Here is a 15,203-nt window from a genome sequence, read left to right as displayed (position 1 = left end):
AGCTAACAAGCGAACAAGCTTGGATTTGATTTCAGTTCTTCCTAACACCAAGCCCAGTTTTCTCTATTCACTACACCACCTAATTGCTGATAGTTGGAAGATGTTGAACATGGAAAGCACTGAATACTACCCTAAGAAATGAAATTCAATATATCTTAATGGACAGGAAATGAGGTTATTGACACAGGATGAGGAGTCATTTCAGAGTCAGCAAAGTGTATACATTCAGATCATCATCTAGTTAGAGCAAAGGTCAAAACTAAACCAAACTGGAAAAAAGAATAGATGAGGAGACATTATAATTACAGCAGCTCTAACCAGAACTATTTAAACTGGTTGCCACTTGGGGAAACTAGAAAAAACAAAAAACAAACATTGACTTTTCACCATTTCTTAGGGAAGTCTGAGGGATCTCATATGGAAGATAAGCAACTAACCTACTCACCACTTTAATTGACAAAATACCAAGATTTTTTTTTTTTTATTTTTTTTACTAATGGGTGACACAAGGTACTGAAGGGCAAGACTACTGTAGAAAGGTACAAGCTTATTTGCAAAACAATAGGTTAATGTTTGACAAGCAATTAAAACTTAACCAAACAGAAACAAAAAGCAGTTGATGGAAAAATTATCTTTCAAAATGTTTGGTTTAGGGTTTATTAATCCATTAGGCTCAGATTTCAACTAAGGTTTTTTGGCTTCAAATCCAATGTTCTTTCCCTTACACCATGCTACTTTTAAATGTTAGGTCCCTAATTCTTTCATCCTGGAGTTTTTCTAAGGCTTAACTTAAGGTATTCTCTGAAACCAGCCACCTTGATCTCAAATATTTATCCAGATGAAGAAGCCTGGAACTGCACCTGTTACTCCTCCAGAGGAGAAAGATAATGAGGGTCCTAATCAAGTTTCTTTTCCAACACTGAACAGGGATAACAGGAGGACAATAAAACACAAGGAGGAAAAGCCCATAAGAATTTTTATGAGAAATTTTTCGTACCACCACATCTGAACCCTATCAAAGTCCTGACCATGCTTCTTTAAAAAGTGCAAATGGCATTGAGGAAAACAAAAATGGAAAAAACAACTGGATTAGATCAAGTATATCTAGAAAAGATTCCTCCAAAATGCAACAGAATTTTAAGAGTTTTAAAAGTTTCTGAAGGAAGAACCTGGAAAAAGTTACATGAACTGATACAAAATGAAGTTAACAGAACTAGAAGAGTGTTGTACACAGAAACAGCAATATTGTATGATGAACAACTGTGAATGACCCAGCTGTTCTCAGCAATACAATAATCTAAGAAAATTTCAAAGGACTAATTATTAAGCATACAATCCACTTACAGAGAAAGAATTGATATTGTTTGAATATCGACTGAAGCATGCTATTTTTCACTTTAATTTTTTTCTTTTATTTGAATCTTATAGAAGATGATTCATATGAAAATGGTTTACATGATTTCACATGTGTAACTTACATCTAATTGCTTACCATATATATTTAAAACTTGGCCAGGGTAGGGAGGAGTATCTGAAGGCAATGACACCAACAGTGTAGAGAAAAAAGGCCCCTTTCTATGATGAGGTTATTAGCAGGGAATAGATAGGTTTTCACAAGCAGTTTTCTAGAATAGATCACATCTTCACTATTACATGGTTGATCAAAAGGTAGATAGAAGATCCTATGATTTCTTATTTATTGATTATTAAAAAGCATTTGATGTGATAGAGTAAAATGTATAATTTTGCCAAAATAGACAAGCTTGCTTGAAAGATATAAACACAGGGATAAGCTTCTGATTTTTAAAAGCAAGTACAATATAAAATAAGGAAATATGCCTGCCAAGAATGTTTGCTGTTATCATAGAAAAGATCAGGTACTAAATCCAAGTCAGAGATATCACCTTTGGATGGTGAGATCTCCCCTCACATTCCTACTTGTAGAATTGAACTGATGGAATCAAATCCTGGAATACCATCAAGTGTTCTAAATGAGATCCATGACCACTGAAAAGTGTGGCTCAACTAGAGAAAAACATTAAGTGGTTATGGAATTCCTGTTACCTAGAATATGACATGCAGTTGTATGGATAGGTTGGGGCATCTATCTATCTATCTTGAATAGATAATGCAAACACACAATGAGCTTGTCCCAAAATGTAACAGAAAGAGATCAAACTGGCTTGCATTTGAGAAACTTCAAAGTTCCTTTAATGACTAGAAGCTTCTTCCTGAAACTACAACATCAAAAAAGACCCATCTTTAAAAAAGAAAACAAAAAACACAAATGTTCTTTTTGACAATATTGAATTATTACAAGTAGTGACATATCTCTAAAGCATAAAGTTGAAGATGACCCAAAGGGCAATAGAAAGACACATGATATAGATGACCAAGCTATAACACACTACAAACAGGAAATTTCACAGGAGTAGTATAAAGGGTTTTGTCAAATAATGATGGAAAGAATTCTCACACAGTGAGAACAAGGGATAAGTGACTGACAGCTCTCATATGCCATTGTTGTCTTCAATTACCAAGAGAATATGAGTAAAAGTCCCAGTACATTAATTAGGCAGATAGCTTATGATAAATGTTTGAGAAGACATGCATGGAACTTGTATGGAATAAGCAAGAATGTATGGAATGAAATCCACATTACTGGAAGGAATTCCCACATTAGTGAAATCAAATTCAATTAAGTATTGAAATAGTCTCATTATTAGAATGTATGGTTTTAAATTACTAAACACTATGATCTCAGAAGAATCAATACTTCAGGTGATACAAAGGGCACTAGGAAGACTCAAACATTGTTTAAAAAAAAGTCTTCCAGATATTACTAAGTTGTGTACTAAAATAGCACAAGGAACATATAGTTGGAAGAGAAGAAGAGAGTAATGGGGATAAATTAAATGTTTGGTTTTTTTTTAATAAATAAATCAATGAATTTTAAAATAAGATCAAGGATAAGGTAAGGATGCCCTTGTCATTACTATCTGATATAATTCTAGAAATGTGAGATATAGCAATAAGACAAGGGGGAAAAATGAGGGAAAAATCATGAGTAAAAAGGAAACAAAATTACCACTTTTGCATGAAATATAATATTTTACTTAGGAATCACAGAGAATCAACTAAAAATAAACTGAAATAATGAATAACTTCAGCAAAGTTGCAAGATAGAAGATAAACTCCACATGTCATTAGCATGCTTACATATATAATCAACAAAACACAGCAGGAAGAGATAGAGAAATTCCATTTAAAATAACTACAGAATGTGTAAAAGTATACTCTCCTCTTTCAGAGAAAGAACTGATATTTTTTGAATACCGACTGAAGCATGTTATTTTTCACTTTCTTTCAATTGTTTTTCTTTTATTTGAAACTTCATGAGTGGAAATCTTCAACATAAAGAAGATCCAACTCACTTCCAGTTGATCAATGATGGACAGAAATAACTATACCCAGAGAAGGAACACTGGGAATTGAATGTAAATTGTTAGCACTACTGTCTATCTACCCAGGTTACTTATACCTTCGGAAGCTAATAATTAATGTGCAACAAGAAAATGGTATTTATACACATATATTGTATCTAGGTTATATTGTAACACATGTAAAATGTATGGGATTACCTGCCATCGGGGGGAGGGAGTGGAGGAAGGGAGGGGATAATTTGGAAAAATGAATAAAAAAATTAAAAAATTAAAAAAAAAAAAGAAACTTCATGTAAAAAATGACTAATTTGAAAATGTTTTACATGATTGCACATATAAAACCTATATCTGATTGCTTACCATCCCAGGAAGAGGGAAGGGAAAGCTAGAATTTTGAACAATTAATACTTCTGCTTATTTAGATCTATATTTATGAAAAAAGTATTTTGTAGTTATATTCATAATTTCTGTAACTCTCATGGGTAGCCTAAGCTAACATTATAAAAAAATACAATTCTATCTAAATTACTTTACTAATTCAGTGCCATACCCATTCCACTGCCAAAAAATTATTTTATAGAGCTAGGAAAAAACAAAACTAAACAATAAAGTTTAGCTAAAGGAACAAAAGGTCAGAAATCTCAAAGGAAATAATGAAAAAAAGGTAAGGAAGAGGAACTTACAGTAGTAGATCTCAAATTACAAAGCAATAATTGTCAAAATTATTTTATAACTGGTTAAGAGAGAAGTCAATAAGTGGTAGCCCAATATTTGATAAACATGAAGATCTCAGATACCAGAGTAATAACTCATTATTAGATAAAAATAATGTGAAAACTGAAAAATGTCTAGTAGAAACTAGGGCCTGTCTAATTTCTCTTATACAAGAATAAACTCCAAATGGATGCATGCATAAGTTAGACATAAATGGTGATATTATAAACAAATTGGAGTAGCATAGGAAAAATTATCTGTCAGTTCTATGGACAAAGGAAAAGTTCATGATCAAAAAAGAGATAGAGTAGACCACAGAAGATAAACTGTACAATTTTGATGATTTTGAAGATTTTGTCAAACAAAACCAACATATCTAAAATTAAATGGGAAAAAGGGTAGGGATAGGGAACTTTGAAGCAATTTTCTCTGATAAGGATCTCATAAAGATAAATTAGAAACAGATTTAAATTTATAAGATAAGAATAAAAGCCAGTCTGCAATTGATAAATGATTAAATGATAAAAATAGTTTTTTTTAAGAAACCCAAGCTCTCAGTAGCCATATAAAAATATGCTGCAAATCACTTATAATTAGAAAAATGAAAATTAAAGCAACTCAACTTCTTTATTAAAAAAAAACTGACAAAAAAAGGAAATTGACAAATACTATAAAAGCTGTGCAAAAACAGGGCAAAAATGCTTCACTGGTAGATCTGTGAATTGATACAGTAAATTCTGGAAGACAATTTGGAACCATGTCTCAAAATTTACTGGATTGACCCAGAGATACCACTACTACTAATGCTATAACCTCAAAGAGATCAAGTAAAGAAGAAAAGGACCTAAATGTACAAAGATAATCATAACCAATGTCTTTGTGATAGTAAAAAGCTAGAAACTGAGGACGTGTCCATTAATTGGAGAATGGCTGGATTATAGCATATGAACATAATGGAATACTATTGTGCCATAAAAAAAGGGAAGATTTGTATGAACTAAGAGAGACTGAAGCGAGCATTACCAGAGGAATGATTTATATCATTATAACATTATAAAGACAATTTGAAAGTCTTGAGAACTATGATCAATGCAATGATCAACCACAATTCCAGAGAGTTAATGATGAAGGCTTCTACCCGACTATTGACAGAATGTATGATGGACTCAAGGTACAGATTAAAACAGTTTTTTTGGTTTACTTCATTATGCATATTGGTTGCAAGTGGATTTTTTTTTTATTGAGAGTAAATGGAGATGCCTTTTTATCCATTGAAAAAGTAAAATTAAGTTTAAAAAGAAAAAAAATTATATTATTAAAAATAAAAGAAAGAGGTAGACATATAATTTAATGAAAAGATAGATAAAAAATGGACAGACTGAGTCCTACACTGGTTCACAAAGTATAAAAACAACAAGAAGGCTCTGGGACATTGGGTGGATCTTTTATGAAGAATTTATAGGAATGCATAAGAATCAAATAAGATAATAAAGTATATAAGACAGTGCAGTACAATGGAAGGACCACTGTCTCAGGAAGGTAGAGCACCTGGTTTTAATGTTGCCTCTGTAAGTTATGACTTAGGTCCTAGGTCAGCAATCCTTAGAATTTATATCTAGAACATGGATCTAGGATCTAGTATATATATATATTTCCATTTTAAAGATAAGAAGTCAAGCATAAGGTAAGCAAATAGCTCAAAGTGCACAGGTAATAAATGGTATGGGCAGATGGGCAGAACTCCAATTAAAGCTCTCCCTCAATGCTGAATCCACATTTTTCCCTTCTCACCATGCTTCCCTTAATATACCAATGAGAACTATCCTAGTTTTGAAACAAGGAAATACCCATCATGAAAAATAAAGCTCGGCCCAGTAAAACACTAATCCTGTCCTAAAGTTTAAAAGAAAATCAATTGTAAAACAAAAATTCTCCAATCTTCACCCTTGTTTCTACGTCTAGAAAAAGGAAAGATTGGTGAGCTTGCTATTCTCAGAATTATATGACAGTATACAAGTAGACTAGGAATGGAAGACCTGAGCCCAAGCATTGCCTCTGCTATTTACTAGTTGTGTGAGGTCCAAAAAATGACTTTATTTCCCTGAGGCTTGGTTTTCCAGTACATAAAAGGAAGGTCATAATAATTTTCCTGTCTACATAGTGGACATAGTTTTTCTTACAAGACTCAGAGGAGAGATAAAGTATAAAGTTGTAACCCATTATTAGGGAAACAATTACACCTGGGATTCAGAGTAAAAGGTTCAAAATGAAAATGGGACAAGGTCCTTAAATAATGATTTTTTTCTAAATAATAAGGCAGCCAGGTCTTTTTTTTTTTTTTCCAAGTATAGATATATGAAATAGGAAAACCTTCCAATAATAAATGGATCTTGAGGACAGGCCTTTCTTTGTAATATCTGTAAGTCATCTAATTCTAATTATACAGGGGAGGGAATTCTTTATTACTACCTGTAACATTCCATAAATCTATTAAAAAAAAAAAAAAGATAAAATTCAGTTAATACCTTCTTTCCTCTTTCCCTCACATAACATACAACTCCAAATGGTAAACTAGGTTAATTGTAAATTTTCCTCTTCTTCCCTTTTCAAATATTAGCTTCTTGAGAACAGAAACTGTAACCATTGTAACCATATAGCTGGTAGGTTCTGGATATACTTGCAGCTTCTCGAAAGCTTTACTTCCTACCATAGACTAAGTTTTGAATGGGAGTGTTGAGTCCTAAGGACACCACATCACACTTGCCTGCCTATGCACCTTTCCCTCCCCAATATCCTATCCGGAACTGGGCCAAGACAAGTCTAAACATGCTTGAAGGTCACTCAAACACAGGTCAGAGACCTGGCTCTCAAAGCTCATTAAAATAAGATCTTAATGTTCAGGGATGAGAGCTTTACTGTTAAGGCTCCTGTATTCACAAGCTACTCCATCTTGCTATTTCTTCTCCAACATTATAGCACTTTAACAGGACTAGGATATCAAGAGGGATGACTGGACCTTGGAGAGCATGGACTGAGGATGTGGAGAACCCAGCCTCTCTGCTGGCCATCTACATCCCAGAGGAATCTATGTGATGAGAGACCATCAGAAGGGGATACTTTAAATAAGAGAAATCTCTTAAGGGACCCTATTAACCATGAAACTTGTTTTAGAACAGCAATATCCCAAGCTGCATACAAGAGTAAGGTTAGAAGGGAACATGCTTCTACTTTAGGCCAGCTCTGGGCTAAGTGCTTTACAAATATTGTCACTTGGAAAGGGCAATGGGCTGGGTACTGGACTTGGACCACAGAACAAGTTCCGATCCCAATATCATAGTTTACTTTGTAATAATTTTAAGCCAGTCACTGACCTTATATTACTTATCTCCAATATGATACCAGTGTATTTCACAGTGAAGAAGAAATTGGAAAAATATAAGGCTCTCACTGAATCACGTTTCATAAATGTCAGCTATTAAAAGCTTATGATAAAAATCATCGTAATGGTTCACATCTAGGAAACAGCTTTATGGTCCTCTTAAATACATTTTGCATTTGTGAGCCTAAAAATGCCATTACAATTCCTATTTTACAAATGAGTAAACTGCAAGTTGGAGAGGTTAAATCGCTTGCCCAGAGTGAAGGGAGGAAATAGATGTTTGAAGTAGGGCAGAGTTTTGTTTCCAGAAAGGGGGACTGAACCCAAATCTGAAGATTAGCTTCAATCCCAACCCAATTTCTTAATAGGTAATATTCCGTTGCTTATTTCTTTTGGGTGAAATTTACAATAAGTACCTCCAAGAAGGAATTCCAGGCCTGAGGTGAGAGAGTAGGGAAAGGAAGGTTGTATACTTAAGTGTCTACACCACACAGCTAAAACAGCTACATTTTTATTAAAGTAACCAAAAAAAAAAGTGTACATTTATCAATAGATCTGTACATTCTTTCATATAAAAACACTATACAATATACAATTAGTAACCTTTGTCCCCTCTGTCAAAATAGCTTACAAACTCACTACCATATTTTACTTAATATGAGAGCCAGTCCTGCTCAACAGTCCAGCTCTGAGATCTTGTCTTTTAAAAGTAAATATTAAGGAAGGAAAGAGAGAAAATATCTAAGAGAACATAAATGGCAGGGTCCTGTGTGCAGTCAGAGGCAAGGACATATTCCACAGTGATTCACAGCTGTTTGTTTTTACCCATTCCACAAGTCAAGGAATCATTTCCCTGCTCTGTGGATGAAGAATTAATTTTCAATTAAACTTAATACTCCAACCAGGGTCTAGGAGCTGGCACAAAATTTGGTGCAGTCACAAAGTGGGTAGGACTAGAATGAAAGAGTAAAGAGTGTTTGGTTATTAGCACCTTATGAATCAGGGACTAGAGCAGCTTGGGAAATGCAAAGGGAAGAAAGCTGGGAAGAGACTTCCAGAGAAGGCAGTGGGGAGGGGAGAGAGGGATTCTTTACTAAGCCCTAGCAACAGGAGCTTAACCAAGCTGACCAGATGCTCCAGCTGTGTCCAACTCAGAGAGTTCTGTTCAGGGATACCTGAAGCCTTCTCAACCCTCCCCCTTACTCCCATGAGGAGGGGAGGGAAAGGTTTTTCTAGTATAGCAGTTCTTTCTCCCCATCCAAGAACAGTAAATATTGCACACTACTAACGGATTGGAGTCACATTTAGAGAAGACATTCCTCTCCCACCACCAGGCACTAGGTGCCAAGGAGAGGTAAATGCCCAAAGGTTTGTTTTTAGAGGCAACCTGAGAACAATGCCAAGTCCTGTAGAAATTGGGGCTCAGGCAAGAGGTGCCTTCAAAACAAACTAGCCAACTGGAGTTCAGAGAGCCAAAGAGTGGATGTCAGCAAGAGAGTTGGAGAATCATTCCACCATCAGGAAACTCTGAATCTCAGGAGGCCATATTGCACAAGGCTTGAGAACTTTTGTCCTAAAAGGATGGGAGGAGCACTAGTGACAAGGAGGGGGAAAGAAAGGAGAGATTTGTGCTTTGAAAAGAAGACTCATCATAAAAGACCTGAAATTCCCTGTAGCTTTTGAGTTCATCTCTCAAAGGGATGACGGCAGCATCATCAGGACTTTTGTGTGGTTCCCTAAGCAGGGCAGCAGACAAGGCTGCCAGTCCAAAGAACATTCTCCATTGAGAGCTCTTTGGGCCCCAGCCTTCCATTACAAATCATCCCCTTGAGAATTCAGTATGTACACATACACATACACAGAGCAGCATAAAGCAACATGGAGATTTTGTGCAGGTTTCCTTACCCTATTCTATTTCAGACCCTCCATCATCAAAAAAAAAAAAAAAAAAAAAAAGTCTAAACAAAAATTAAAAATCCCAAAACCTTAGAATTCACAGCTGGTATGTCAAAACCTTCCAGACCCTGAGGGTATTATCAGGACAATTACTTAATTTCAAGAAAAGTTGATCCAGGCAGGAGGAATAAGGAAGCTGCCTTTTAATTTCCTGCCCATGATCTCATCAGAGGGGGGAAAAAAGAAAAAGAAATAAAAATAAAAAAGAAAGATAGGCAACATAATATTTCAAAAGTTTAGGCATGAATGCCCTTTAACAAAGAAGATCAGGTCCCTGGAACCCTGGTTGTGGACATAGGAGGCTAAAAACTGAAATTCTCCTGTACCCTTCTATCCAGAGTAGGGCCTGATCTTTCTCATTCACAGTTGCTAACCATAAATGTTCTCATTGTCTCTGGGGTGCTGACTAGGCACCTACTCTATACCCTTCCCAATCGCATCATCACCTCCATCCTGCCAGGTCCATACACCTAAACTTTCTACCTCTCTCATTGGCAGATACTGGCTTCAAGACACAGGCTCACAACATTTCTTTCCAAAGGCACCATAGGAGGCCACTTCCAAGCAGCTCCCACTAAGGATTTTTTTCTTAAAAAAAAAAAAAAAAAAAATTTGGTTTTTTTTCCCCCTCTTTTTTTAAAAAAAATATATATAAATAACTCTTCATTTAAAAATATGATTCCCCAAGTTGAGGTATGCAATAGCCTGTTGTCACGGCTGAATGAATACAGTAGATTGCTGGGGGGGGCGGTAGTGGGCGTCTTAACTGGAGACGGCCATCACATAGTTCTTTGAGGGGCTGCTCCGGCCCAACATGATTTGGTTCTTGCAAGTGAGGAGTCCACAAGAGGATGAAGTGGGCCCCGCCTCATAGAGGACACAAATTGATCCATCTTCCCCGATTCGGTAGGACACTTCATAGGGGTCCACCCAAAGGGTCAACTCGCTGGGCAGCAGGCGGTATAGCTGGGGCAGGCTAAGTCCAATCTGCCTGGCTACCTTGCTGATGATGGGGTCCATCTTGTGGTTGATTCGGATGCAGCGGTAGCCTGAACCTTTGGAAGGCTTTTCTGGGAACCAGTGGTGTTTGTAGTGCTCTGTGGAGGGAAATGGGGAGATTTCCTGGTTAAGCCAATTCAGGTTGACACAGGACATAGCTAGAGCGGTCACGGACTGAACGTGTAGACAAAGGGAAGGAAACCTCAGCAACTTCATAAGCCTACTAGATCACTAAGCAGCTTCAAGTACCTTCAGCCCGAGGAGCCGAGAGAAAACTGACCTTCCTTCAGTGCTCACCCTGGTGGCAGTGGTCCGCAGTGGCAAGTCTTACAGTAGCCCCGCTTTGAGGATGGGCTTGATTGTTTTAGCAAGCCTGGGCTCGGCCTCTGGGAGCTCCGGGGCAAACAACTCAGACCACGGGCCAAAAATGTTGCTTCCAAGCCAGTTACTATAACATTATGGGATTACGGAGCAAACCACCTGCCCTCCGTACTTCTCCCCGGAAAACAGCGCTTAATACTCCCCAGGTTTATAATCAGAAAAATCCTCCGCCAATAGAGGCAGAAATCAAAGAGCGAGGGCCTCAGCTTCAGACTTGTTTTGATGGAACCGTCGCAATCCCGAAGGAGCCAGTTCACAACAGCTGGCAGTCTGACCGGATCCCTTTCCCTTAATTCCAGTCTCTCCCGCCCCCACACTCAGGGACCTCCCGGGAAGTGGGCCCCCAAACAAGGCTAGACACCTTCCAAGCTAGGGAAGGAGGCGGATGGTTTAAGGGGAATCGAGAGAAACCAGAGGGAAACTCCAGTGAAACTCTTTGGCTGTCTAGACCGCCCAAAGCCCGAGTTACCAGGCTTTTGTGTAACTTATGAGGAAAACGGCGCCGGAGCCCTTGGTGACTGAAGGGACTCAGCGGGCCACGGGGCTGGCCCCCCAGGCTCGGCGGTCAGCATCCCGCGGCCACTGCGGTCCACCGCCACCCCGCGAGACCGTAACACAGCATCCCTCGCCGCTCTCGGCGGTAGAACAATAACACTAAGAACTCGCATTTCTACTTGGAGGGCTGGACTGCAGAGACTGGGCACTTGGGGAACACTCGCGCCCGGGGTTACGGGGAAGTGTTGGCCGGGGGGGACGGGGGTGCCGGAAGATGGGGCGGGTGAGAGGAAGAGTCCCGGGCCAGGCGCCGCTCGGAGGGGCGGGAAGCCCTCGGAATATGCCCACCTGTGAGTGCCTCTTGGAGGGCCCCGCTGAAAACTTGCAGCCTCTGTTCGCTTACACAGCCGCGGGTCCTCAACAGGCTCGAGAGGAAGCCCACGGCGGCGGCGATCTCCGGGACCATGTCCACTCTCTTCCAGCGGGTCTGGCTCATGTCGGGCGCACCGTCGGGGAGAGTGGCGGCGGGGGTCGTGATGGCGGCGGGGGCCGTGGTGCCGGCAGGAACGGCGGCGGGGAGGGGAGAGGTCGCCAGGCTGGACCAGCCACTACTCCGGGGACTTGGGCCGAGGTGCCTGAGACAGCCTCCGCGCCAGCGCTTCTCTGCTCTGCCCGGACTTGTAGGCAGCCTCTTCCTTTCATAGCCTTGGTTAGGGAGGAGGGGACGGCGCGGCCCATTGGCCTTAGTGGGGCAGGGCCAGCCTGCGTTTCGCAGTCCGCACTCCACCCCCTGCGGACGCCCCCGCCTCCTCCGGCGCTTATGTCATCCGGAGTGACGTCAGTGCTGGGAACCAGAGCCGGGGCTGGAGACGCGAGGAAGAGGGAAGGCAATCTAGGGTAACCCAGAGTAGGTAACCTGGGAGAAAGCAGGAATAACTGGAAGAGAGCAGGGCCATGGAGGCAGGGAAGTAACGTATTCGGGTCCCTTCCCAGAGTGTCCTCCCCCTCCTCTTATCCCAAACCTCCCCATCCTAAAGACTGCTTCCCATCGAGTTTATTCTATAAAGTGAAGGGGATTAGGAAAAAAATCTATACTCCAGTACTGAGGTTCCAAAATGCATTGGGACTTCCTCTGCTCAGAGAACACCAGTTGCTGTCTATGATTAAAGTTCCAATTCCTCCACCTGGTATACAGGATTGCCCCCATCCTGGTCCCAAACTGCCGATTCAACATCTCCCCTACTCCTACTAATGGGTCTCAAGAGAAAAGACTTGGCACATCCTGCCTCAATTACCCTTTCCAAACCTTTATTTACTATTCAATCAATGAACAATTGATGATTGTTACAATTACTGAGTGACTAGGAGAGGTACTAGACTACAGAGGGCACAAGCTCTTCCTTTTCCTCGGGAGCTGTCCTTCTAATACTGGGGAAACCACACGTACAGTACAATAGCCTGGTTTAGATTACCCTCCCCTAGTCCTTGAGAATCATAAATATAAGCATACATAGATTTTTTTCCCCTAATCCCCTTCATTTTATAGAATAAGAAACCAAGGCTCAGAGGAGTAGTTTATCTAAGACCATACAGGCAAAAAAAGGGAAACTAGGATTTTGATGTAGTTTGTATTCCATCTCAGCACTTCATACAATGCTTTGAAGAAATTATTTTTGAATGAATTTTGAATGAAATGAGTTTTGAATTGAATTGGTTAAAAAAAAAGGGGGGGGAAAGAAAGAAACAAGAAGAAATAAAATTAGAGAACTGAGACCTACTGGTGGTGTCAGGGAATTAGTATCATTTCCCATATTCAAAAAACCACATGTGAATCCTCACTGGGTTATTTACAAGAGGCACAATCACGGACAAATTACTTCTCCCCAGTCCTCAGTATTCCTCCTCTGTAAAGTGACTGTTGGTCTAGATGCTCTCCTGGGCATATTTGAAGATTTAAAGCCCATCATAACAATTTTAGATGTAATTTTAGATACCAGCAACTTCATGAGCTTTTCTAACTAAGCACAGTGACTGACAATTTAGACACTTAACATACATTTTCTTATTTGTCCCTCACAACAACCTGGAGTTATTTCCCCCCCATTTTACAGAAGGGGGAAATTGATATCCACAGAGGTTAAGTGATTTATTTACCTGGGCCAATATAGTTCACTAGCAATCCTCCCCACACAATTAGGAGGAAAAAGATTAATTAACATCTAAATGAAATTAAACCTGTTATTTTTATAAAATCAATGAACATTATTCACTTCAGTCAATCAGTAGATAAACATTTATGAAGCAGTTTCTATGTACCAAGCACTGTGCTAAGTGCTAGGGGATACAATGAAAGGCAAAGTATAGTTCCCACTCTCAAGAAGCTCACTGTCTAATGTGGGAAACAATAGGCAAATGACTATACAAACAAGAGATCTATGGGCTGACCTGGAGATAATCCACAGATTTACTATAGACTAAGAATTCACCTTTGATCTCTCGAAGCCATATGTGTAGCCTTGCCAGATATTGACCTAGTACTGGGGCTTATGCCATCTACATATGTTTGTATGAGCAGTAGAGATTTTTTTGAGTAGGGGTGAAAGGTGAAACAAAGCATCTTGGTCCAAGAGTGTTGCCATGAGACATATGTTTCCAAAAGTGGGACACTTGGCCACATCTTCAATTCAATTCAAAATACATTTATTAAGCACCTACTCTATGTCAGAAACTATTAAGTTAAGGAAATTAAAAAAAAAAAAGACAAAAGGCAATCCTTTCTCTATATTATCTTCAACCACAAAAATTTACACTCCTTGAGAGCAGTACCTATTTTCTTTTTTTATTTTATTTGTATCAGTGTCTTAATTTGAGAATTCAGTTATATGAAAAGTCTTATAAAAATATACCAATTAAATACTATTTAGTTATCAGTTTGTTAGGGAAAGAGGACCAAGTGAATTGAAATCTAATGCTTCTTCCTCCTGGCCCCCAAAAAAACTTTTATGGAAAATTCCACTGCCAAATAATAACTATTGTCAATAACAAAACATCAATGCTTACAACTATACATACAGTAACTATACGCCCCAGAATTACCAGAATAGTATACTTTTCAATGGTTCAAAATTCAGCAAGAGCTGGAGACCTTTGAGATCATAAAGGGCAAACTTCCCTGCTACTCCCCATTCTATAGATAATGAAACAGTCTTTAAAAAAGCTTTTCTGTCCTTGTGTCCCTATAAAGTTTCAAAATACCTTGGAAGTTAGAAATAGTTCAGCAAGTAATTACTAAATGAACTAAATGATTTAAAAGAAAACATAGTTTAAGTTATGCTCAATTCACTAAGACTGAGTATCATAAAAGAGGGTACATTACAGGCTGAAGAAACATTGTAATTATTCCCTAATAAATCCACATATTATGTCCTTGTTTGCATGTGGCAAGTGTGTTGCTGGTGGTATAGTACTTGATGGCTGAACTCACATATTTCTGTTGTCATGTCCAAGAGTATTTTTACCAGGACATATTAATACAAATTGGGCACTGTTGTTTCCATTTCTTTGGAATAGGGATTCTTTCTTTGACATATAGAAGGTACTTAATAAACGCTCATTAATTGATTGCAGTAATGCAATAATGACTCTCTAGAATATAATAATGATAGCTAACATTTAATGATAATAGCTAACATTTATATAGAGTGGAAATTGATATTCAGAAGTCAATTGCCACTCAAACCTAGTTCTTTGTGCCTTGTTTTGTCCTCTTTTCTTAATAAATTGATAAGTAAATATGATTTAATTTGTATATTTTATAAGACTTTCCATATAACTGA

At 38.6% G+C, this 15,203-nt stretch overlaps 1 protein-coding gene across 1 annotated transcript; it reads right to left on the bottom strand.

The window, feature by feature from the left end:
• Nucleotides 1-8,031: 8,031 nt before the first annotated feature.
• BTG2 (BTG anti-proliferation factor 2) lies at nucleotides 8,032-12,036 on the bottom strand. The gene is made up of 2 exons (XM_074308867.1): nucleotides 11,716-12,036; nucleotides 8,032-10,589 (listed from the first exon to the last, which is right to left on the bottom strand). The coding sequence occupies exons 1-2, from the start codon at nucleotides 11,861-11,863 to the stop codon at nucleotides 10,255-10,257; spliced, it is 483 nt and encodes a 160-aa protein (XP_074164968.1). The 5' UTR covers nucleotides 11,864-12,036; the 3' UTR covers nucleotides 8,032-10,254.
• Nucleotides 12,037-15,203: the final 3,167 nt, after the last annotated feature.

The sequence above is a fragment of the Sminthopsis crassicaudata genome, chromosome 4 (genome assembly GCF_048593235.1).
Source record: "Sminthopsis crassicaudata isolate SCR6 chromosome 4, ASM4859323v1, whole genome shotgun sequence".
Classification (NCBI taxonomy): Eukaryota; Metazoa; Chordata; class Mammalia; order Dasyuromorphia; family Dasyuridae; genus Sminthopsis; species Sminthopsis crassicaudata.
The sequence above is the reverse complement of the archived record's forward strand: the minus strand, read 5'-3'. Positions and strand labels throughout refer to the sequence as shown.